Source organism: Botryllus schlosseri, chromosome 6 (assembly GCF_051294905.1).
Source record: "Botryllus schlosseri isolate E-star chromosome 6, Bs_hap1, whole genome shotgun sequence".
Classification (NCBI taxonomy): Eukaryota; Metazoa; Chordata; class Ascidiacea; order Stolidobranchia; family Styelidae; genus Botryllus; species Botryllus schlosseri.
The window spans coordinates 29,529,259-29,544,172 of NC_137241.1; the positions used below are offsets into that span (position 1 = coordinate 29,529,259).

Sequence of the window (14,914 nt, forward strand, 5' to 3'; positions counted from 1 at the left end):
CATATTGCCAGTTCTACAATCTACATCGCATTAAAGATAATTTGGTATTTTTGTATCTTAAATACTTTATTGGACTTAGTGACCACACTTGGACAACTACATAGTTACAGTTGGCTGATTAGAGCTAACTAAATTAATCTAACAACTAGATAATCTAGAAGACTAATTAGAGTGAAATGACGGTAATCTAATTTGTGAAATGTTTCTATATGCACTCATTTTAATTCTAATCTAATCTTGGTTTTACTGAAAATGCCACAGCAGAACTATATAGTGCGAAACAAGCCAAGCTTTCTGTACAGATATTTGCCATTCTCATGCTCGTGACAATGAAATGTGATTCGGTATGAAGTGAACTTGATTTTTCTTGTGTTTTTTTCTAATTCGTACTTTAAGACTATTTGGAAGTTTTTTGCGAATTTCGTAATTATGGTCTAATTTGAAAAAGCTGAAAATTTTTCTGTTATGTAACTCCCTTTGTGACAAAGCTGTGGGTTGATCACGACTTTAAAGATGTGTAATTTCCGGTAATGTTCGTAGCTTTATACTGCATTTTCGTATGTTGTGATGCGACCAATCGAGGTTTACAGCAAAAATGGTATCAAAAGTATAATTCTGGTTTATAAATTCACTCTTAGCGTGTGTTTAGGCAATGGTAATTCAAAGTTGCTTCTTGGTTTCAGTGTACAAAAAGCCATGCATACTGATATTTGATTCACTACGTGGACCCGGGAAATCAAAGATCGCTGCTACACTCAGAGAGTAAGTTCTCCTCAGAGGTGATCGGCAGGGTTGTAACCAGGCCGCAAGGCTCTTAGCCACAAGTCCTTTTCACTCCACGACCGAGTCATTGAGTCACTCACGGTCTAGTCTGAGTCATTGTGTTCACTCTTCGATTTTGAGTTCAATCCCGTTCAACCCACTTTTTTAAACTCTGCTCGAGTGATATAGAATGGTTCGCATTCACAATGTCGCAATTTTCCTCAATCTTAACAGTTCCTGGCCCTATTTTCCAAGTATCAGGACTGATCGACGAAATACCGATCATGTGGTGACTTCACTATTCGTCGAAGTTGCAATGAAATGTCTGTCTTGGCCGTCCTAGTCTCGAGTCATATGACTTGGCTTCAAGTCGTGCAGAATGACTCGAGTACAAGTCGAGTCAATACAAAAACTGACTCGAGTCGAGTCATTTTAAGGGTGTAAAAAACTGACTTGAGTTGAGACGAGTCACCAAAAAATCGCGACTCAGGATCGACTCGACTCAAGTCATTGCAACCCTACTTCAGGTCAAAAAAGATGAGTACCGGTAACAAAGTACTTTTACATTTTGGAGTGCTGGTATTTTTCCGCTACTTGCTCGAATGATCGTAATTCTGACTGCTTCTATTTCTACGGGACAGTTATCAGTATTTTAGGCAAAATTAGGGCTGGGAAAGGCCAAATTTTGACTATACACTGTCGAGCAGAAGTAGTCTAAAAACCTACTTTAGTACTATGGAAAAGTAATATCGCCTTTCTTACCACCTCTACCTATCCGTAGAATAAAAAAAGTAGGTAGTTTTGGTAAAAATGAATCCAAATTGTCGTAGAAGCTTTGTTTCTTTCCAATGCTGTAATAATAGAGTTATTAATGTACTGTTCTGCTGTCCCAGGTACCTCAAAATGGAATGGAAAACACGGAAAGAGCAAGATCATGGCAGTCGCGTGTTCGATAAGGACACGTTCCGAATGTGCACCGTACCGGTGCCGCAGCAGGATAACTATACCGACTGCGGGCTTTTCTTGCTACATTATTTCGAAAAATTTTTCACGGTAAGTTGGAAAGAAAATGGCTAGAAAACAAAATGGCTAAGGGCAAAGTGAGCTTCTTGTAGCATAGATCTTCAAACTTGTAACTAGGGCCGGGCGACATCGAGTAGCTGAGTGATTCGAACCTGAATTGAGTATTAGGCTTCGAGTATTAATGGTGTGAAGAGTTCAAATACATATCTTTTAGGCGACCACAAAGAATATAACTCCAATTCTACATCACATTAATGATAATTTGGCATTTTTTCGGCCATGTTCATTTCATTGCACTTTGTGAGAATGCCGTGACTTGATCACGAATTCACAGTTATGTCATTTCCAGTAGCGTGGTGTAGCTTTGTACTACATGTTTCGTATGTTGCGATACCACCAATCAAGGTTTCAAGGCTTCCACAGTGAAAAATAGTATCGAAATTATAATTTGTTGATAAATGAACTCTTAGGGTGGGTTTCAAAAAGTTGTCTTAATTTAGACCTGGCTTAAGGCCAGTGAATGACTTGCCCAAGACGCCAGGCGTCGGCGGTCTTGGATCGGTTTTAAATGTCAATTTGGCGCCGGGCTCGGCCAAGTCTGTTAGTTGCGAGTAATTACTGTCTACTTCGTCGCTGTAGCGAGTTCAACACGGAACCGAGGCCAGATTGTTATTGTTTCTTGCGAGTTGCTCGCTGATGTCAGTCAGTCAGGTTTATTAATATTTTCATCGTTTCAAAACATCACAAGACTGCGATACAATGAAAAGATAGGAGGGTGTCGAAACAACTTGGAGTAGCCATTAAGATCAGACATCCACCTTAGCCTAGGCGAAGTAAATAAGAGGCATGCACACTGAATGAAAAGTAATGCAGAGAAATATAAGACGCAAGCGACAAAATGGGGTGGCATGTGGCGGAGGGCGAGGTCGATGTTAGGTCGTGGTCCGGTAATCCTGAAGACTGGCTAGTGTTGATCTAGAAGAAATTGCTTGTATTTCGACTTGAATGCGGACATGCTCGACGACTGACGGATAGCCGGCGAGATGCTGTTCCACAATTGGGGTCCGGCATACTTGATAGAGCAATGCGTTTTCTTGTATTCAGTCCTGATCATATGGTAGTTGTTCTTCGTTGACGCGCGTGTGCTGTACTTGTGCGCTTTTGTCTCCGAGGTGAAGTAGTCCTTGAAATTTGAGGGACATTGACCGCAATGGAACTGATACATAAACTTGGCAATTTCTAGCTTCCTCATATCTTCTAAGTTTAGAACACCAAATCTTTTGAGAAGCGATTTATCAGTTGCACATCCAGACCCCGTGGGGCTTTGGCAATGATACGGATGATCCGATGTTGAAGTTTTTGCAGTGGGTCAATTGATGTTGAGTATAGCGATGCTGATGTTGAGTATAGCGATGCAGTGAAGGAATATGGAATTGCTTGAGTTGTTGAAATTTACGGGCGGATGATCGGAACGGAACCCCGAGGAAGTAACTGGCAGATGTTCAGCACGTTATCGCAAAGTATTCGAAGAAATAGTGCGGCTGTGATTCCGATTTTTGAAGGCACAACTGCCCAGCATTTTGGCATAACTAATGATGAAGATTATGCTCTTGGAGATGCTGAATATCCACTGAGGACTGTCTCACTTACTTACGCCACTATTATGCCCAAGAACTTTGACCGAAAAAATTCACTATTGTTTTCATACATATTGTTACCCTCTGGCAGAGCGCAGTGCTTTCTGTGTTGAAGAAAATATCTCGCGCATTGGCTATATTCAAGGAAGAACTTCAGAATATCGATATGACAATAGCCTGCCTCTGCCTTCACAATCAGAGCAATGCAGACAAGGCAGATGGAGCTGAATTTGATGACATACTGCAACTGGAAGCGTTGAACGCACTTGCACGGTATCGACTCCTACAGTGAAATCTGCACGACAACGCACGATCTAGAGATTTTTTCTAGCTAGCATTCATGGGTATTCTTGTTTGTACATTTGATTACATTCAAAAACATACTCGTGCTTTATTTTTTGGGACACGTTAAAATGAGGTAAAATGAGCATTATGGCTTTAAGTAAGTTCAAGTTCATAAACTTGTGACACAAGATAGCGAAGTTATTGCTTGGCTTGGCTTGGAAAACTGAAGCAGGCGAACATGAACAGCTGAACAAAATTGAATCAAATGTACAAAAGACATGTTTTGACTCTAGATTCGGCTAGCGTAAAATTAATGTTGTTCAGCATCTTCTATAATTATTAACGTAGAGACCATGCTCAGCTTGTTTCATTCTCTTCTGCTTCATCACTGATTTTCAAATCTTCGCTGCTTCATAGTTGACTTCGGGCCTGGACTTCGGTGAGCTGTTTGTAGAGATATAACTGATGAATTTCGAACACATTGTTAAATTTTTATACTGTTGCTATCCATACAAAACTCAATAGTCTATTGTAAACCATACGAATGTTAATAGCAATAATAATGAGATAACAAACAGACAATTGATGAACCAGTAATAAATGCAAATTTACCTTGATTTGGTTGGAAATATTGCTGCCAAAACAACTAGCAGATGCAGCTCCCAACTGCTACTCCATAAGTTGGCAGATCAGATGGGTCAGCATCTATCAAAAAACGACTTATCAAGCATGGTATAAATATGAATGGAAATGACATACTTACAGCCCTGTGTTGGTATCACCGTGTGAGGAACTGGATAAAGCTCGAGCAAAGTGCTTTCAGAAAAACCTTTAATATAAAAGAAACTGGATGTTGGTATGCGCATTCACACTCACATATACAGATAGATAGATAAATACCTATTTGATGGCTTGGCACATCACTGCTTGTTTGCTTTTCTCTGTGTTCCAAAAGAATGGTGCTATCATTTGTTTCATAGCCTGCAGCTCACTCTGGTGCCACATTGCACAGCTATATAATAATTTTTACATTGACTGATTATGCTACTATGATGATACTATGACTGGGGAGCAAATCTGTGAAAATCAATGTTGAATTGACATATATCTCAAAAAATTTGGATTACTGTAGCGTTAGCATGTACTGCACTTTGAAGATTATTGGCATATATCACTTCACATCAATGGCCCCTTTAAGCTGCATACATACGCAAATGCGCAGTGCTGACACGGTTTATGCACAGAGGAAATCTGAAGTCATGACCCTTTTTTAGTCGTTACACACTGTTTTCCGAGAGTCTGCGTTGCGTAGTGAGTTCTTGAGTGTACGCACAGACTCGTCAAAAATTAGAGGGAACATTGCTTCACATCTATAGCAATTCACTAACAACTTCATGCAAAGTCATGTCATTTTTCTTTCCGAAACTTCTGGATCTTTATCCACTATGCTGAAATTTGGTGCGCGTGCAGTGAACGGAATATCAATACAATGCTGGTTGAATAGACACATATTGATCAAAGTTCCATGTAGTCGGCACTATTCTAGAAAGTAGCAGTTAAACATATTTATGACAATTTTCATAGGGGTGGAGCAAAAATGGATATTGAGGGGAACCCTGCAATCAATCACAGTTGCGTGCAAGTGGTGCAACATTGATTACGCTCAACGAAATGAGCATGATACATATTTTCCATTTTCTGGTGACGCGTCGTGTGTTCACTTTTTGGCTATAACCACAGCAAAGCCAAACTGTCAAAACGTCAACGTGCGTAAGTTAAAAGACGTAACCAGTCGAGAAAACTATAATGATGAGTTGATGTAGCACGTAGGCTATCAATAAAGGATATGTTGATCTGCCGCAACCTAAAATCTCATCTTGGGGCTTCTTCGATACATGCACTATATTAACTGATGTTCCCCATGACCACTGATCAGCATCATTACCCGTAGCGGATTCTTATCGCTGACCTTTCTTTACCAAAATGGGCGGGATTCGCAAGTCCAACGCTAGGCACACCTTTACGCCTTACCCCAAATATCACTTCCCGTGTCTCGTAACCATAGTCATATCATATTCGTAACCGAATCGATTGGAGCCAGCAAACGCGGGTTATGGTGGTCATGGGGAACATTGCTTGATACTATATGGTGCGGTTATGGAAGAAGTGCTGATGTGTCCTGTGTGCCTCAGGGCTCTGGCTATCCATTTGAATTGAAATCCGTTCAGTATACGAAGACCCCTGCAGCATTCCACTGTAAATCCCACTATAACGGTATATGATACCAACTTGTCACGTTTGTGATATAAACATTGTTCCAAACTGCCTGACATCAATATACAATGATCTAATCTGATTTGCCAAGCTATACATCAGAAGAACGGCCAGTATCATTCAACAAACAGCACAACAGTTATCAGCACTGTTGACTTCAGCCTACCCCCTAGCTGGCTTGGATATCTGTCTTAACAAAGCGCACGCTGGAGGGGAGATCCCCTCAAGTCACAGTTTTGAAACCGACTTCAGCCTGAGGGGTGTAGCTTAAGCCCGACGACGGGCCTAAGTCGACCATTTGAAACCCACCCTTAGTAGCAAGGACATATCGATTCAGTGCTTGAAAAATGATCCTACACTACTGGAATCATTAGAATTAATACGCAATTAAGATTCGAGCGCTCGAATCATTGTGCTCAGCCCTAATTTTGTTGCGGCAAAGTGTCGTAGACATACGTGGGCAGTAACAAAGTACTTTCACTTTTCATAGTGCTAAAATTTAACCTACTTGCACTGCTTACTCATTAAATTGATTTACTTTTGGACTACTTCCACTTTTGAGTAACATTTTTCAGGCAAATCCAACTATTTTTCTCACTGTGGATGTTGAAAGGTAGAAAGTCGTTTTGGGATGAGTTTGTATCTCCAATAATGCTGTTCAAAAATATCTTTATTTTCAAACTTTACTGGCCACTCGATTAAATTGTTGTGCTACCTAGAAAAAACGCTCCACACCAATTTTGGCTCAATTCCAACATGTAGAAGAGAAGTTTTCAAATCATACGATAGGTAGTGCAGGTTTGAAAATTATTCATATTTCTTTTTATTTAATGGATACAAAATTTTCGTCGCTTCCACTGGTTGGAATTGAGCCAAAATCGGTGTGCAGCGTTTTATTAGGTAACCCAACGATTTTATTAAGTAGCCAGTAAAATGTGAATAAACAGTTTTCTTTCTGAACAGCCCTAATCTCCCGTGATTTTGACATGTCTTGGAATCGCTACTTTTACTTGTAATCGAGTAGAAATTGATTTGATTTGCCTCAAAATATCTTTTCTTTAGGAACCTATTCGCAGTTTTCATATTCCGATCAAAGAATTGGAGAATTGGTTCGAACCGAGCGAATGTTCGAAAAAGCGCGAAGAAATCAAGCTGGTCATTTCGGATCTTTGTCGAGAATGGGCCGCGCTGGAATCTGGTCAAGACAGCCAGTGAAGAAAATTTTGGATTGAGCCCGACCGATATCGGAATTTTGAGCTGATACCGATAAAACCAATATATTCAGCCGATATTCAAAAGTTACGGTTTCAGCTTACGGTGCATTTCCAAAATATTTGAACAGCTTTACAGCTATCGCTATGGTTGGACATGAAATAACCTAGAAAGCAAAGTTGGAAAAATAGAAAATTTTGACCTTTTCCAAATTCTATTAGAATTACTGAATTCGGTGAACTTGAAATTCAAAATTGGAAAGAAATCCAACAAAAAACTAGTTCAGCTCATATCAAGTCGGAATTCAGTCTGATGAGCATGAGAATGGCAAATGTCTGAACAGCAAGCCTGGCTCGTTTGGCACGCTACAGTTCTCCTGTAGCATTTTCAGGAAAACCAGAAATTGAATTAGAATTCAAATGAAAGCATAGAAACATTTCACAAATTACATTCGAATTAGATTATTGGTATTTCACTCTAATTAGTCGAATAATAATTATCTGATTGTGCAAATCCGCTGTAAAGCTGCGTCTGAACAACTGCAAGCTATAGAAAAAATGATCAATTTCCCAATCTAAAGTCTCTGACTCCTTAATACTATGTTGTGGGCTTGTGGCCTCGTGAAAAATTGCTGATATTTTTTACCTCTAGCGGCCGATTCCGATATTTCCTTCAAAGTGTGGTGTCGATTCGATAGTATCGGCGAGCCGGAAATATCGGCCGGGCTCTGGTAGTGGTGCGAGGAAATTAAAAAATTCTTCTTACCACACTTACGCAAAACAACTCGCTTGTGATATCTTGAGATTACACGTATCAATCTGTGTTTATGAATATGTAACAAACCGTTTTCTATTTCTTGTCGGCCTCTGGACGCCTCGGCAATTTAGATTAGATTTTCTAACAAATTAATGCTCTGCCGTGATGTTACAAATTTTCCTTGGTATTGTCTGTTGTGCAATTTGCTATTCATCTTTAACTTATCTTTAACGCGATAAGAAGGAATTTCAATATGCATTTTAATGATATATTTGGTACTTAATATATTATTGAAATGTATATTGAAGTTCTGTACCCTTAAAAGTAATTGATGAGCTTTTCTCCGGAGACGTCTCAACGCTCTTGCCTATGATTTTTGTAACAGTACTACTTGCGCGTGCGCAACGAGTTGCATGATATTCGCGTCTCCTGTGACTATTTCGTTGTATTTTGTCATTACATTTCTTTTGAGAACATCAAGTTCCAGGTGGAAGGGATAGGATGGGTTAAGAATTGATTGTAGCGTGTTTGATGGGTTTGGCTTTTAGAAGAATAGGTTTGAGTTGGGTTAATTATTAAAACGTGAATCAGGATTGCGGTACAATGGAAATGAGGGAGGTGTCGATTAAACTTAATTGGAGTCGCCTTTGAAATCAGACACCCACTAAGGCCTAGAACAGTGTTTGTTTACCGAGTCTCAAAAATTCTTCTGTTGGTCGAAACACACTCTACTCCTACATGATTTAAGATGGCACCCGTCTGGGCAATCGTTGGGTGCAATGACAACTCGGGGGATTGAGGGCTGAAGTCGAACCCCTCTTTCTGAAATTCGATCTCCCATATTTATAAGCTCATCTGCAGTTAAGCAATTGGTATCACACTGTTGCGATTCCACCAAACCATACGATTACACTTTCCAAGGTGAAGCCTCGCGTTTTTCGATTAGGCAAAAATTCGCGGCACGCCGAAGGCTACAGATGAGCGTAAGTGCTCCCCAGGTTAAGAACCACTGATCGGCAATCTACATCCGTCAAGTAAATAAACACAGATAAGTAAAGTATTCGTAATGTCATATTATATATTTTCATCCGATCAAGACAAACAATGTACAATTCGATGTAATGAGCAGACAGGGGGATTCTGAAACTATAAAGCAGGGGTGGGCAAACTGCGGCACGCGAGTGGTGCCAATTCTATTTCATTGCACTTTGTGACAATGCTGTGGGTTGATCACGACTTCTCAGATATGACATTTTCACTGGCATGCGTAGCTTTGTACTACACGTTTCATAAGCTGCGATGCGATAAATCGAGGTTTACTTCGTTTACAGCCTTCCGCAGCGGGGATGGTGTGAATGTGAGGTTCAAGTTCGAGATCTGTGTGTAAACCTCGCAAATTTAGAGGTTATTCACGTTCACAAACGAACCTTGGTAGGTTCTGCACCGTGAACATTTTCAGATATTACATTTTTTCATCTTTGGTTAAAATTCTTTTCATTTCAGCTCTAGGGCCACTCTATGAATGGCGCTGGCAACATAGAAATAAAATCAACAGTAAACGATCATGCACCAATCTTAAAAAATATGACTTGCTTTGTTGCACAAGTTTGCTGGAAATATTCAGCGTTCTGCTCGTGACTCTCTGCTGTGACCCGCAATCACACAAGAATGAAATACGTACACTGCTGAAACACGGCTGATGTCAGCGAATGATGCTTATTCAACCAATCAACGCAATTTATATAAAGAATACATCGTTGTCTAGGCTTACCATACGTCCTCTTTTAAGAGGATTTGTCCTCTTTTTTGAAAGTGTCCTCGGAGGACGCCCGTTTGTCCTCTTTTTTGAGATGTTGTCCTCTTTTTTGAAATTTAGGCCAGATTTAGAGCAAATTGCGAGTGATATGCCTTTCTTGAATATCTAGTGACTCTCTGGTGACCCGCAATCACACAAGAATGAAATACGTAGGGGAGATGTGGTACCGGTGGATCAAAAATTGGAAAATGATCGCTGGCCACAAAATGTTCATCCGAAAACAGCAGATCTTTTGCTGGCTCAGCACTTCGATACAAGCTCTACCTATCGCGCACATATACATGAATATCCGTCTTTTCAAAAAATATTTATGGACGTTCAAAATTTGTTGCTCGAACGTGTCATCGGTCCCCACCCGGTGGGTCCAATGCACTGAGCTATATAAACACTGGAGTGCGCAACTTACCGTGACGGCCGAGAAAATTGAAAAACAGCTCTGGCTACCTACTTGCGCGCTGGTGCTTATGGTGAACTACTGGGATTTTCCGTGTTTTTACGCGTTTCGTGGGATTTTCTTCTGGAATAAGTATGTTTTATCACAAAACTAACACAGACCATATTCATAAACTATAGTATACCCTTTCTAACAGGTATGTCAGCATTGAATGACGCCATGGACTGCATTCCCGACTTCCGTATGCATAGATGGATATAGAACGGCGAAGACTCGTGTCAAAATTCAATAGATACTGCATTTCAACGGCATTCCGACGCGCATATTTCGACGATTAGCTTCTGACAACATTAAACTCATGTGAAGGAGTCTTGACTGGCAGTGATGCTAATCGCTATCGGTGATATCAGCTCGCTAAGTACCGGAACACATCAAGCTTGCTCTCGATGTCTCAAAGAAGTTATTTAAACCTAAGCTGCTTCTGTCCTGTCCATGATTTTGTCATGGTTATTATACAGTCCTATGCCCTATATGGTTCTGTGCATCAGAAATATATCAATGAGATCATTGTAATGGAAGAGTTGTATTTTTGCGATCCGCAAAGAAATAGTATGGTTCAACTGGGAAATTCATAACTAGTTTTCGACGTTGCTGGAGATATGCCAGTCTTTTGTGCCGCTGAAAGAAAGAAGGATAATTAGTTTTTTTTTTCAAAAAACGCTGATTGCAGGTTGAGTTGACCAAATCATCTGTCATTCAATACCCTGTAAAACCAAAATATTAGAAACATAACAACACGCAGAAAGTAGAAAAGCCACCCATCCTTTTTGCTGGATAAACTGTTTAAAACAGATTTGATGAAACATTTGCCGCAACAAACTGATTCGATTAAACTCAGAACATTAACTGCAACAAACTATTGCATTGGAAATTTTTTCAAAAATGAAGATCCTACTGGTCATGTGTAGAGATCAAATTACAGTTATTGATGCCGGAACAAAATAAGCTTTGATAATACTTGACGTATGCGGTCTCCTGGTGGCAATTCATTGAACTCGGAACCTAAATGTTTAAATCTAATTTTGCAATATGTTTTGGAAATACTTTTTGTTAGGTATACAGCGTGATTGTCTTCAACAGCAGCTTCGTGTATGTGGTCGTTGAGATCTGAAAATAAAGGCATGGTAGAGACATTTTCTAAGACAGTGGTGGAAACTGCACTTATCATGCCCCTACAATGGGGCAGTTTGCCAGATGTTACTCGCAGCATCCGTTGGAAGCATTTTTCCGCTTCAAGACATATCTTGATAACAGAGATTGAAGGTCGAGTGAGACCGCCTCTGTTCTTGAATTCCAAAAGGCTATTGCTGCTCAGGGCGGAAGAACAAAGTTTGTCTTTGCATTCTATGCAATGTAGTTTGTCCTTCAGAGACTTGGACACATAACCAGCAATATAATGGACAACTTGCTCTTTGTACTCTGATAAAGAAATGTCCTGCGGAATCTGAACATATTCATGATCACACTGAGCTGGTCTCAATTCATCCAAGCTGTACTTTCTAATCAAATTCGCATCAGTCAGAGTTACTCCATCGTTCAGCATTCGGTGATGGTCCATCAAATCAAGTATCGATGTCTCATCACGATGCTGGCAGTTACCGGCCGAAATCCGAATTCCCAGTTTCAAAAGCAACCGTTTATAGGCTGCGGTAAATTGCAAACAGGTGGGATTGTTATTGAATCCACCAGCACCCCTGACAGCACAAAAAAATAGCTCCAGGTGATCTTGGCTGAATTTATACATCAGCAGGTACTTCACTAGTTGAGATGCAACCAAACTATCAAAAAGAGATTCGGTGCTAGCAATGCATATTAAAAATCCCAAAAATCCGGTTTTCCTTCGCGATTGCAGAACATATCGTCCAGTAGAGTCTTTTAAATTTGAAATATAATTTTTCATATCAGCGAGGAAAGGCTGCCAAAGATGCTGGTTGGAAACTTTAAGTGGGGCTTTGTATCCTTTACCAAAGGGGTTACGGGAGTTCAAAATATCAAAAAGGCGGTCAAAATTTCTGAGGAAAGCTACAGTAGCTTCACTGTCTTTAAATTTAGGAATTTTCAATACTTTATTGCAATAATCTATTGCATCAGCTACACTGCTGCTGATAGTTTGTGCAGCCAGTGCAACCTTCATCTTTTGTTGCTTCCAATTAACATGAGCATTTTTCAGCTTGTTGCCCAAACGTAGACCTTCCTCGGACTGCAATTTTGCTAGACTGACAACATATTCCCAGGAAATTCTACCACCATCTCCATCATAGAGTGTTCCCCAATCAGCAATGCAGTTCCTCACTAATTTCAGCATGTGGCAAGCATCAAGAAGGACATAAATTCTACTTGCCGGATTGCATGGATTCGGAAAGCTTGGAACCATGTTACTAGTGTTACTAGATAAAGAAGCACCAAGCGTCGACAGCATAGCGAAGTGACATGATGGACCATCACAGGTCAAGGATGCCACTGTAATGCCAGTCTCGCTCAGGCTCTTGATACACAGATTCACCAAATTCGCTCGCTCTGAGCCGTTGAGTCCTGCAATGAAAAAGTACCCCAATGGAATCTTCCATGAACCATTCACACATACTGCCATAAAAACGAGTACATCTTTGGCCTGTGGAGCAGAGTCGTCATCTGTATAATCTGCTCCAAGATCAACGAAACCGTGGAATTTCTTCCCATCAAATTGAATATGTTTTCTTATAGCCATTTCATCTAACATCAGAGAACAGACCAGTGGATTCGGAGATGCGAGTACTTTTTCCTTTATGGCTTCAAAAGCAATAGCCGTGAATCCAGGTTCTGCCGGGAGTCTGGTGTACCAACGCCTGATAACACTAGGGTGCGGAAGGGCAAGATTCAACGACTTCCGGACAAAATTATAGGCTTTGGCAGAATAATATTGGAGAGTCATGGCAAAAGATTTGAGCTCTTTAGTGTATTTAATTCCTTTTCCACCAGGCTGTCGCTTCATACGCTGGAACAACTCATTCGGTATTCCAGAAAATCTTTGTTCCAATAACTCTCCACATGACTCACTAATCATATTTTTCTCCTTCAATGTCTTTATGACCTGTTCCATTGACTTCAATTTTGCTGCCAATCGGTAGTTCTTCTGCCTCAGCTTCTTCAGCTTTTTCCTCAATACATCATTACGAGCCTTTGCAGTATTGAAAACTTTTTGGAGCTTCAGTGGTGAATTTGGTTTGCTGTATGAATGATCCTGTTGTATTGTTTTCGCCAACTGACTTTTTGACAGAGTTTTTGGTGGTTTACATGATATACCGGTAATCCTCTCCTTTGGAGCCCTCCTTTGTGTACAGGCAGAACCCTGAGAATGTTGAAACATTATTATTGAGCAGACATTTTACTTCATGGCGGGTAAATGCAGAACATAATTACCGTTTTCAGATAAGCTGGGAATTTCTTGAACCTTGTTGGCACAGCATTTGGCATTAACTTGCATTTGGATCCATTTCTGTTGATATATTTTTCCAAAAAATGATCGGAGCAGATCCTTGAATATTTTGAGGGCTTCCAATTCACTCTCTTGATATTTCGAACCCATTCGTTCTTTAGAGCATCATTGCTTCCAGGAAAACTGAACACAACATTTAAAATTGAAACGACTCAAAATTGACATCTACTATATTAATATTTCACTGAACACTAGCTCTGCTTGTTCTCGACAACCATCAAATATTCTATGGTACATTAACACCACCTTAATTTGGTGAATAATAACTGAAGCATCAAAATTTTATTACTGATGAGAAACCTTGGAAATATAGTAATAATTGGGAATGTCTAAGAATTTCTTCAGCTGCCAACTAATTTATAATACAATCATCTGTTCACATATCTGTAAATAGAAAACCGCAATCCAACAGTGTCTCCCTCTCTCCCTTATAACTGCCAAAAATCTCACCGATGGAAAGTACGTGGATAGCGCCGCTTCAACTGAGTTTCCTCATCCTCACTACCCTCGCTATCACTCCTGACATACTCGACACTCGATACTGCCTTCAAACGTTTTGCACAGCCATAAGCACAGCACATCTGACCTACCGATCTCCCCGACATTCTCTTGGATTCACCTGTACAGGGATATCAAAATACATATTAAAATGGTCTATATTGAGCAGTGATATTAGTTTAGAGTTGTGAATCTTACGTCTAGAGCTAATTGCTGTTCTGAGATTGAGTTATCACCTGTTTCTGTTCCTCTTCCTTATATACCGTACTCCTTCTAGTCCCACAATCCCCTGATGTTATAATCTACTAGCTATAAATACGAATGGTTTAGTATAAACGAAATATCAAAAGATAGACGGCTCATAACTAACAGATCACTAATTGTAACTCAGTTTTACGAAGGTACTATGCGTAAACGCATAAGCGCCCAGGTAAAATTTCTGATGACTAGGTAGCCAAGGAGACAAAATGGCTACGCTTCAATTGTCTCCGCTGGAGACAACATTGGGAATACCAGATGCGCACCGCTTGGTCCAATGGCACACGACCCGGGGACCTATGACACATATACCCTAAAAAACTCAGATGTGACAACTTTTCTTGCTCAGTATTATAATCTAAGCTACAGCAAGCCAAAGAAGAATGTTTGATCGCAACCGTCAAAAAATAGAATAAATATGAACTCAAATGTTGTCATAAAATCGCGTTTCGAATTAGGCTTGG

At 40.1% G+C, this 14,914-nt stretch overlaps 3 protein-coding genes and 1 long non-coding RNA gene across 5 annotated transcripts in view; 2 read left to right on the forward strand and 2 right to left on the reverse strand.

The window, feature by feature from the left end:
- Positions 1–14,914, reverse strand: part of LOC145440646 (proline-, glutamic acid- and leucine-rich protein 1-like) — a 225,957-nt gene that overhangs the window by 99,355 nt on the left and 111,688 nt on the right. The gene's annotated exons all lie outside the window — the stretch shown is intronic.
- The window catches only part of LOC145440655 (uncharacterized), a 66,423-nt gene that overhangs the window by 26,326 nt on the left and 25,183 nt on the right, over positions 1–14,914 (reverse strand). The window lies entirely within an intron of this gene.
- LOC145440637 (sentrin-specific protease 6-like) overlaps positions 1–14,914 on the forward strand; it is a 34,760-nt gene that overhangs the window by 15,273 nt on the left and 4,573 nt on the right. The window contains exons 11-13 of one of the 2 annotated variants that reach the window (XM_080318331.1): positions 684–762; positions 1,656–1,815; positions 7,044–8,417. The exons of the other annotated variant lie outside the window; for it this stretch is intronic. Of the exons in view, the coding sequence (XP_080174457.1) occupies positions 684–762; positions 1,656–1,815; positions 7,044–7,196 (392 nt within the window). The 3' untranslated portion in view covers positions 7,197–8,417. Of the gene's footprint in view, positions 1–683; positions 763–1,655; positions 1,816–7,043; positions 8,418–14,914 lie in introns of those variants that run through there. 2 annotated transcript variants of the gene reach the window in all.
- LOC145442058 (uncharacterized) lies at positions 10,158–10,787 on the forward strand. Its single transcript, XR_013915934.1, has 2 exons — positions 10,158–10,291; positions 10,356–10,787. It is a non-coding gene; the product is annotated as an uncharacterized LOC145442058 (long non-coding RNA).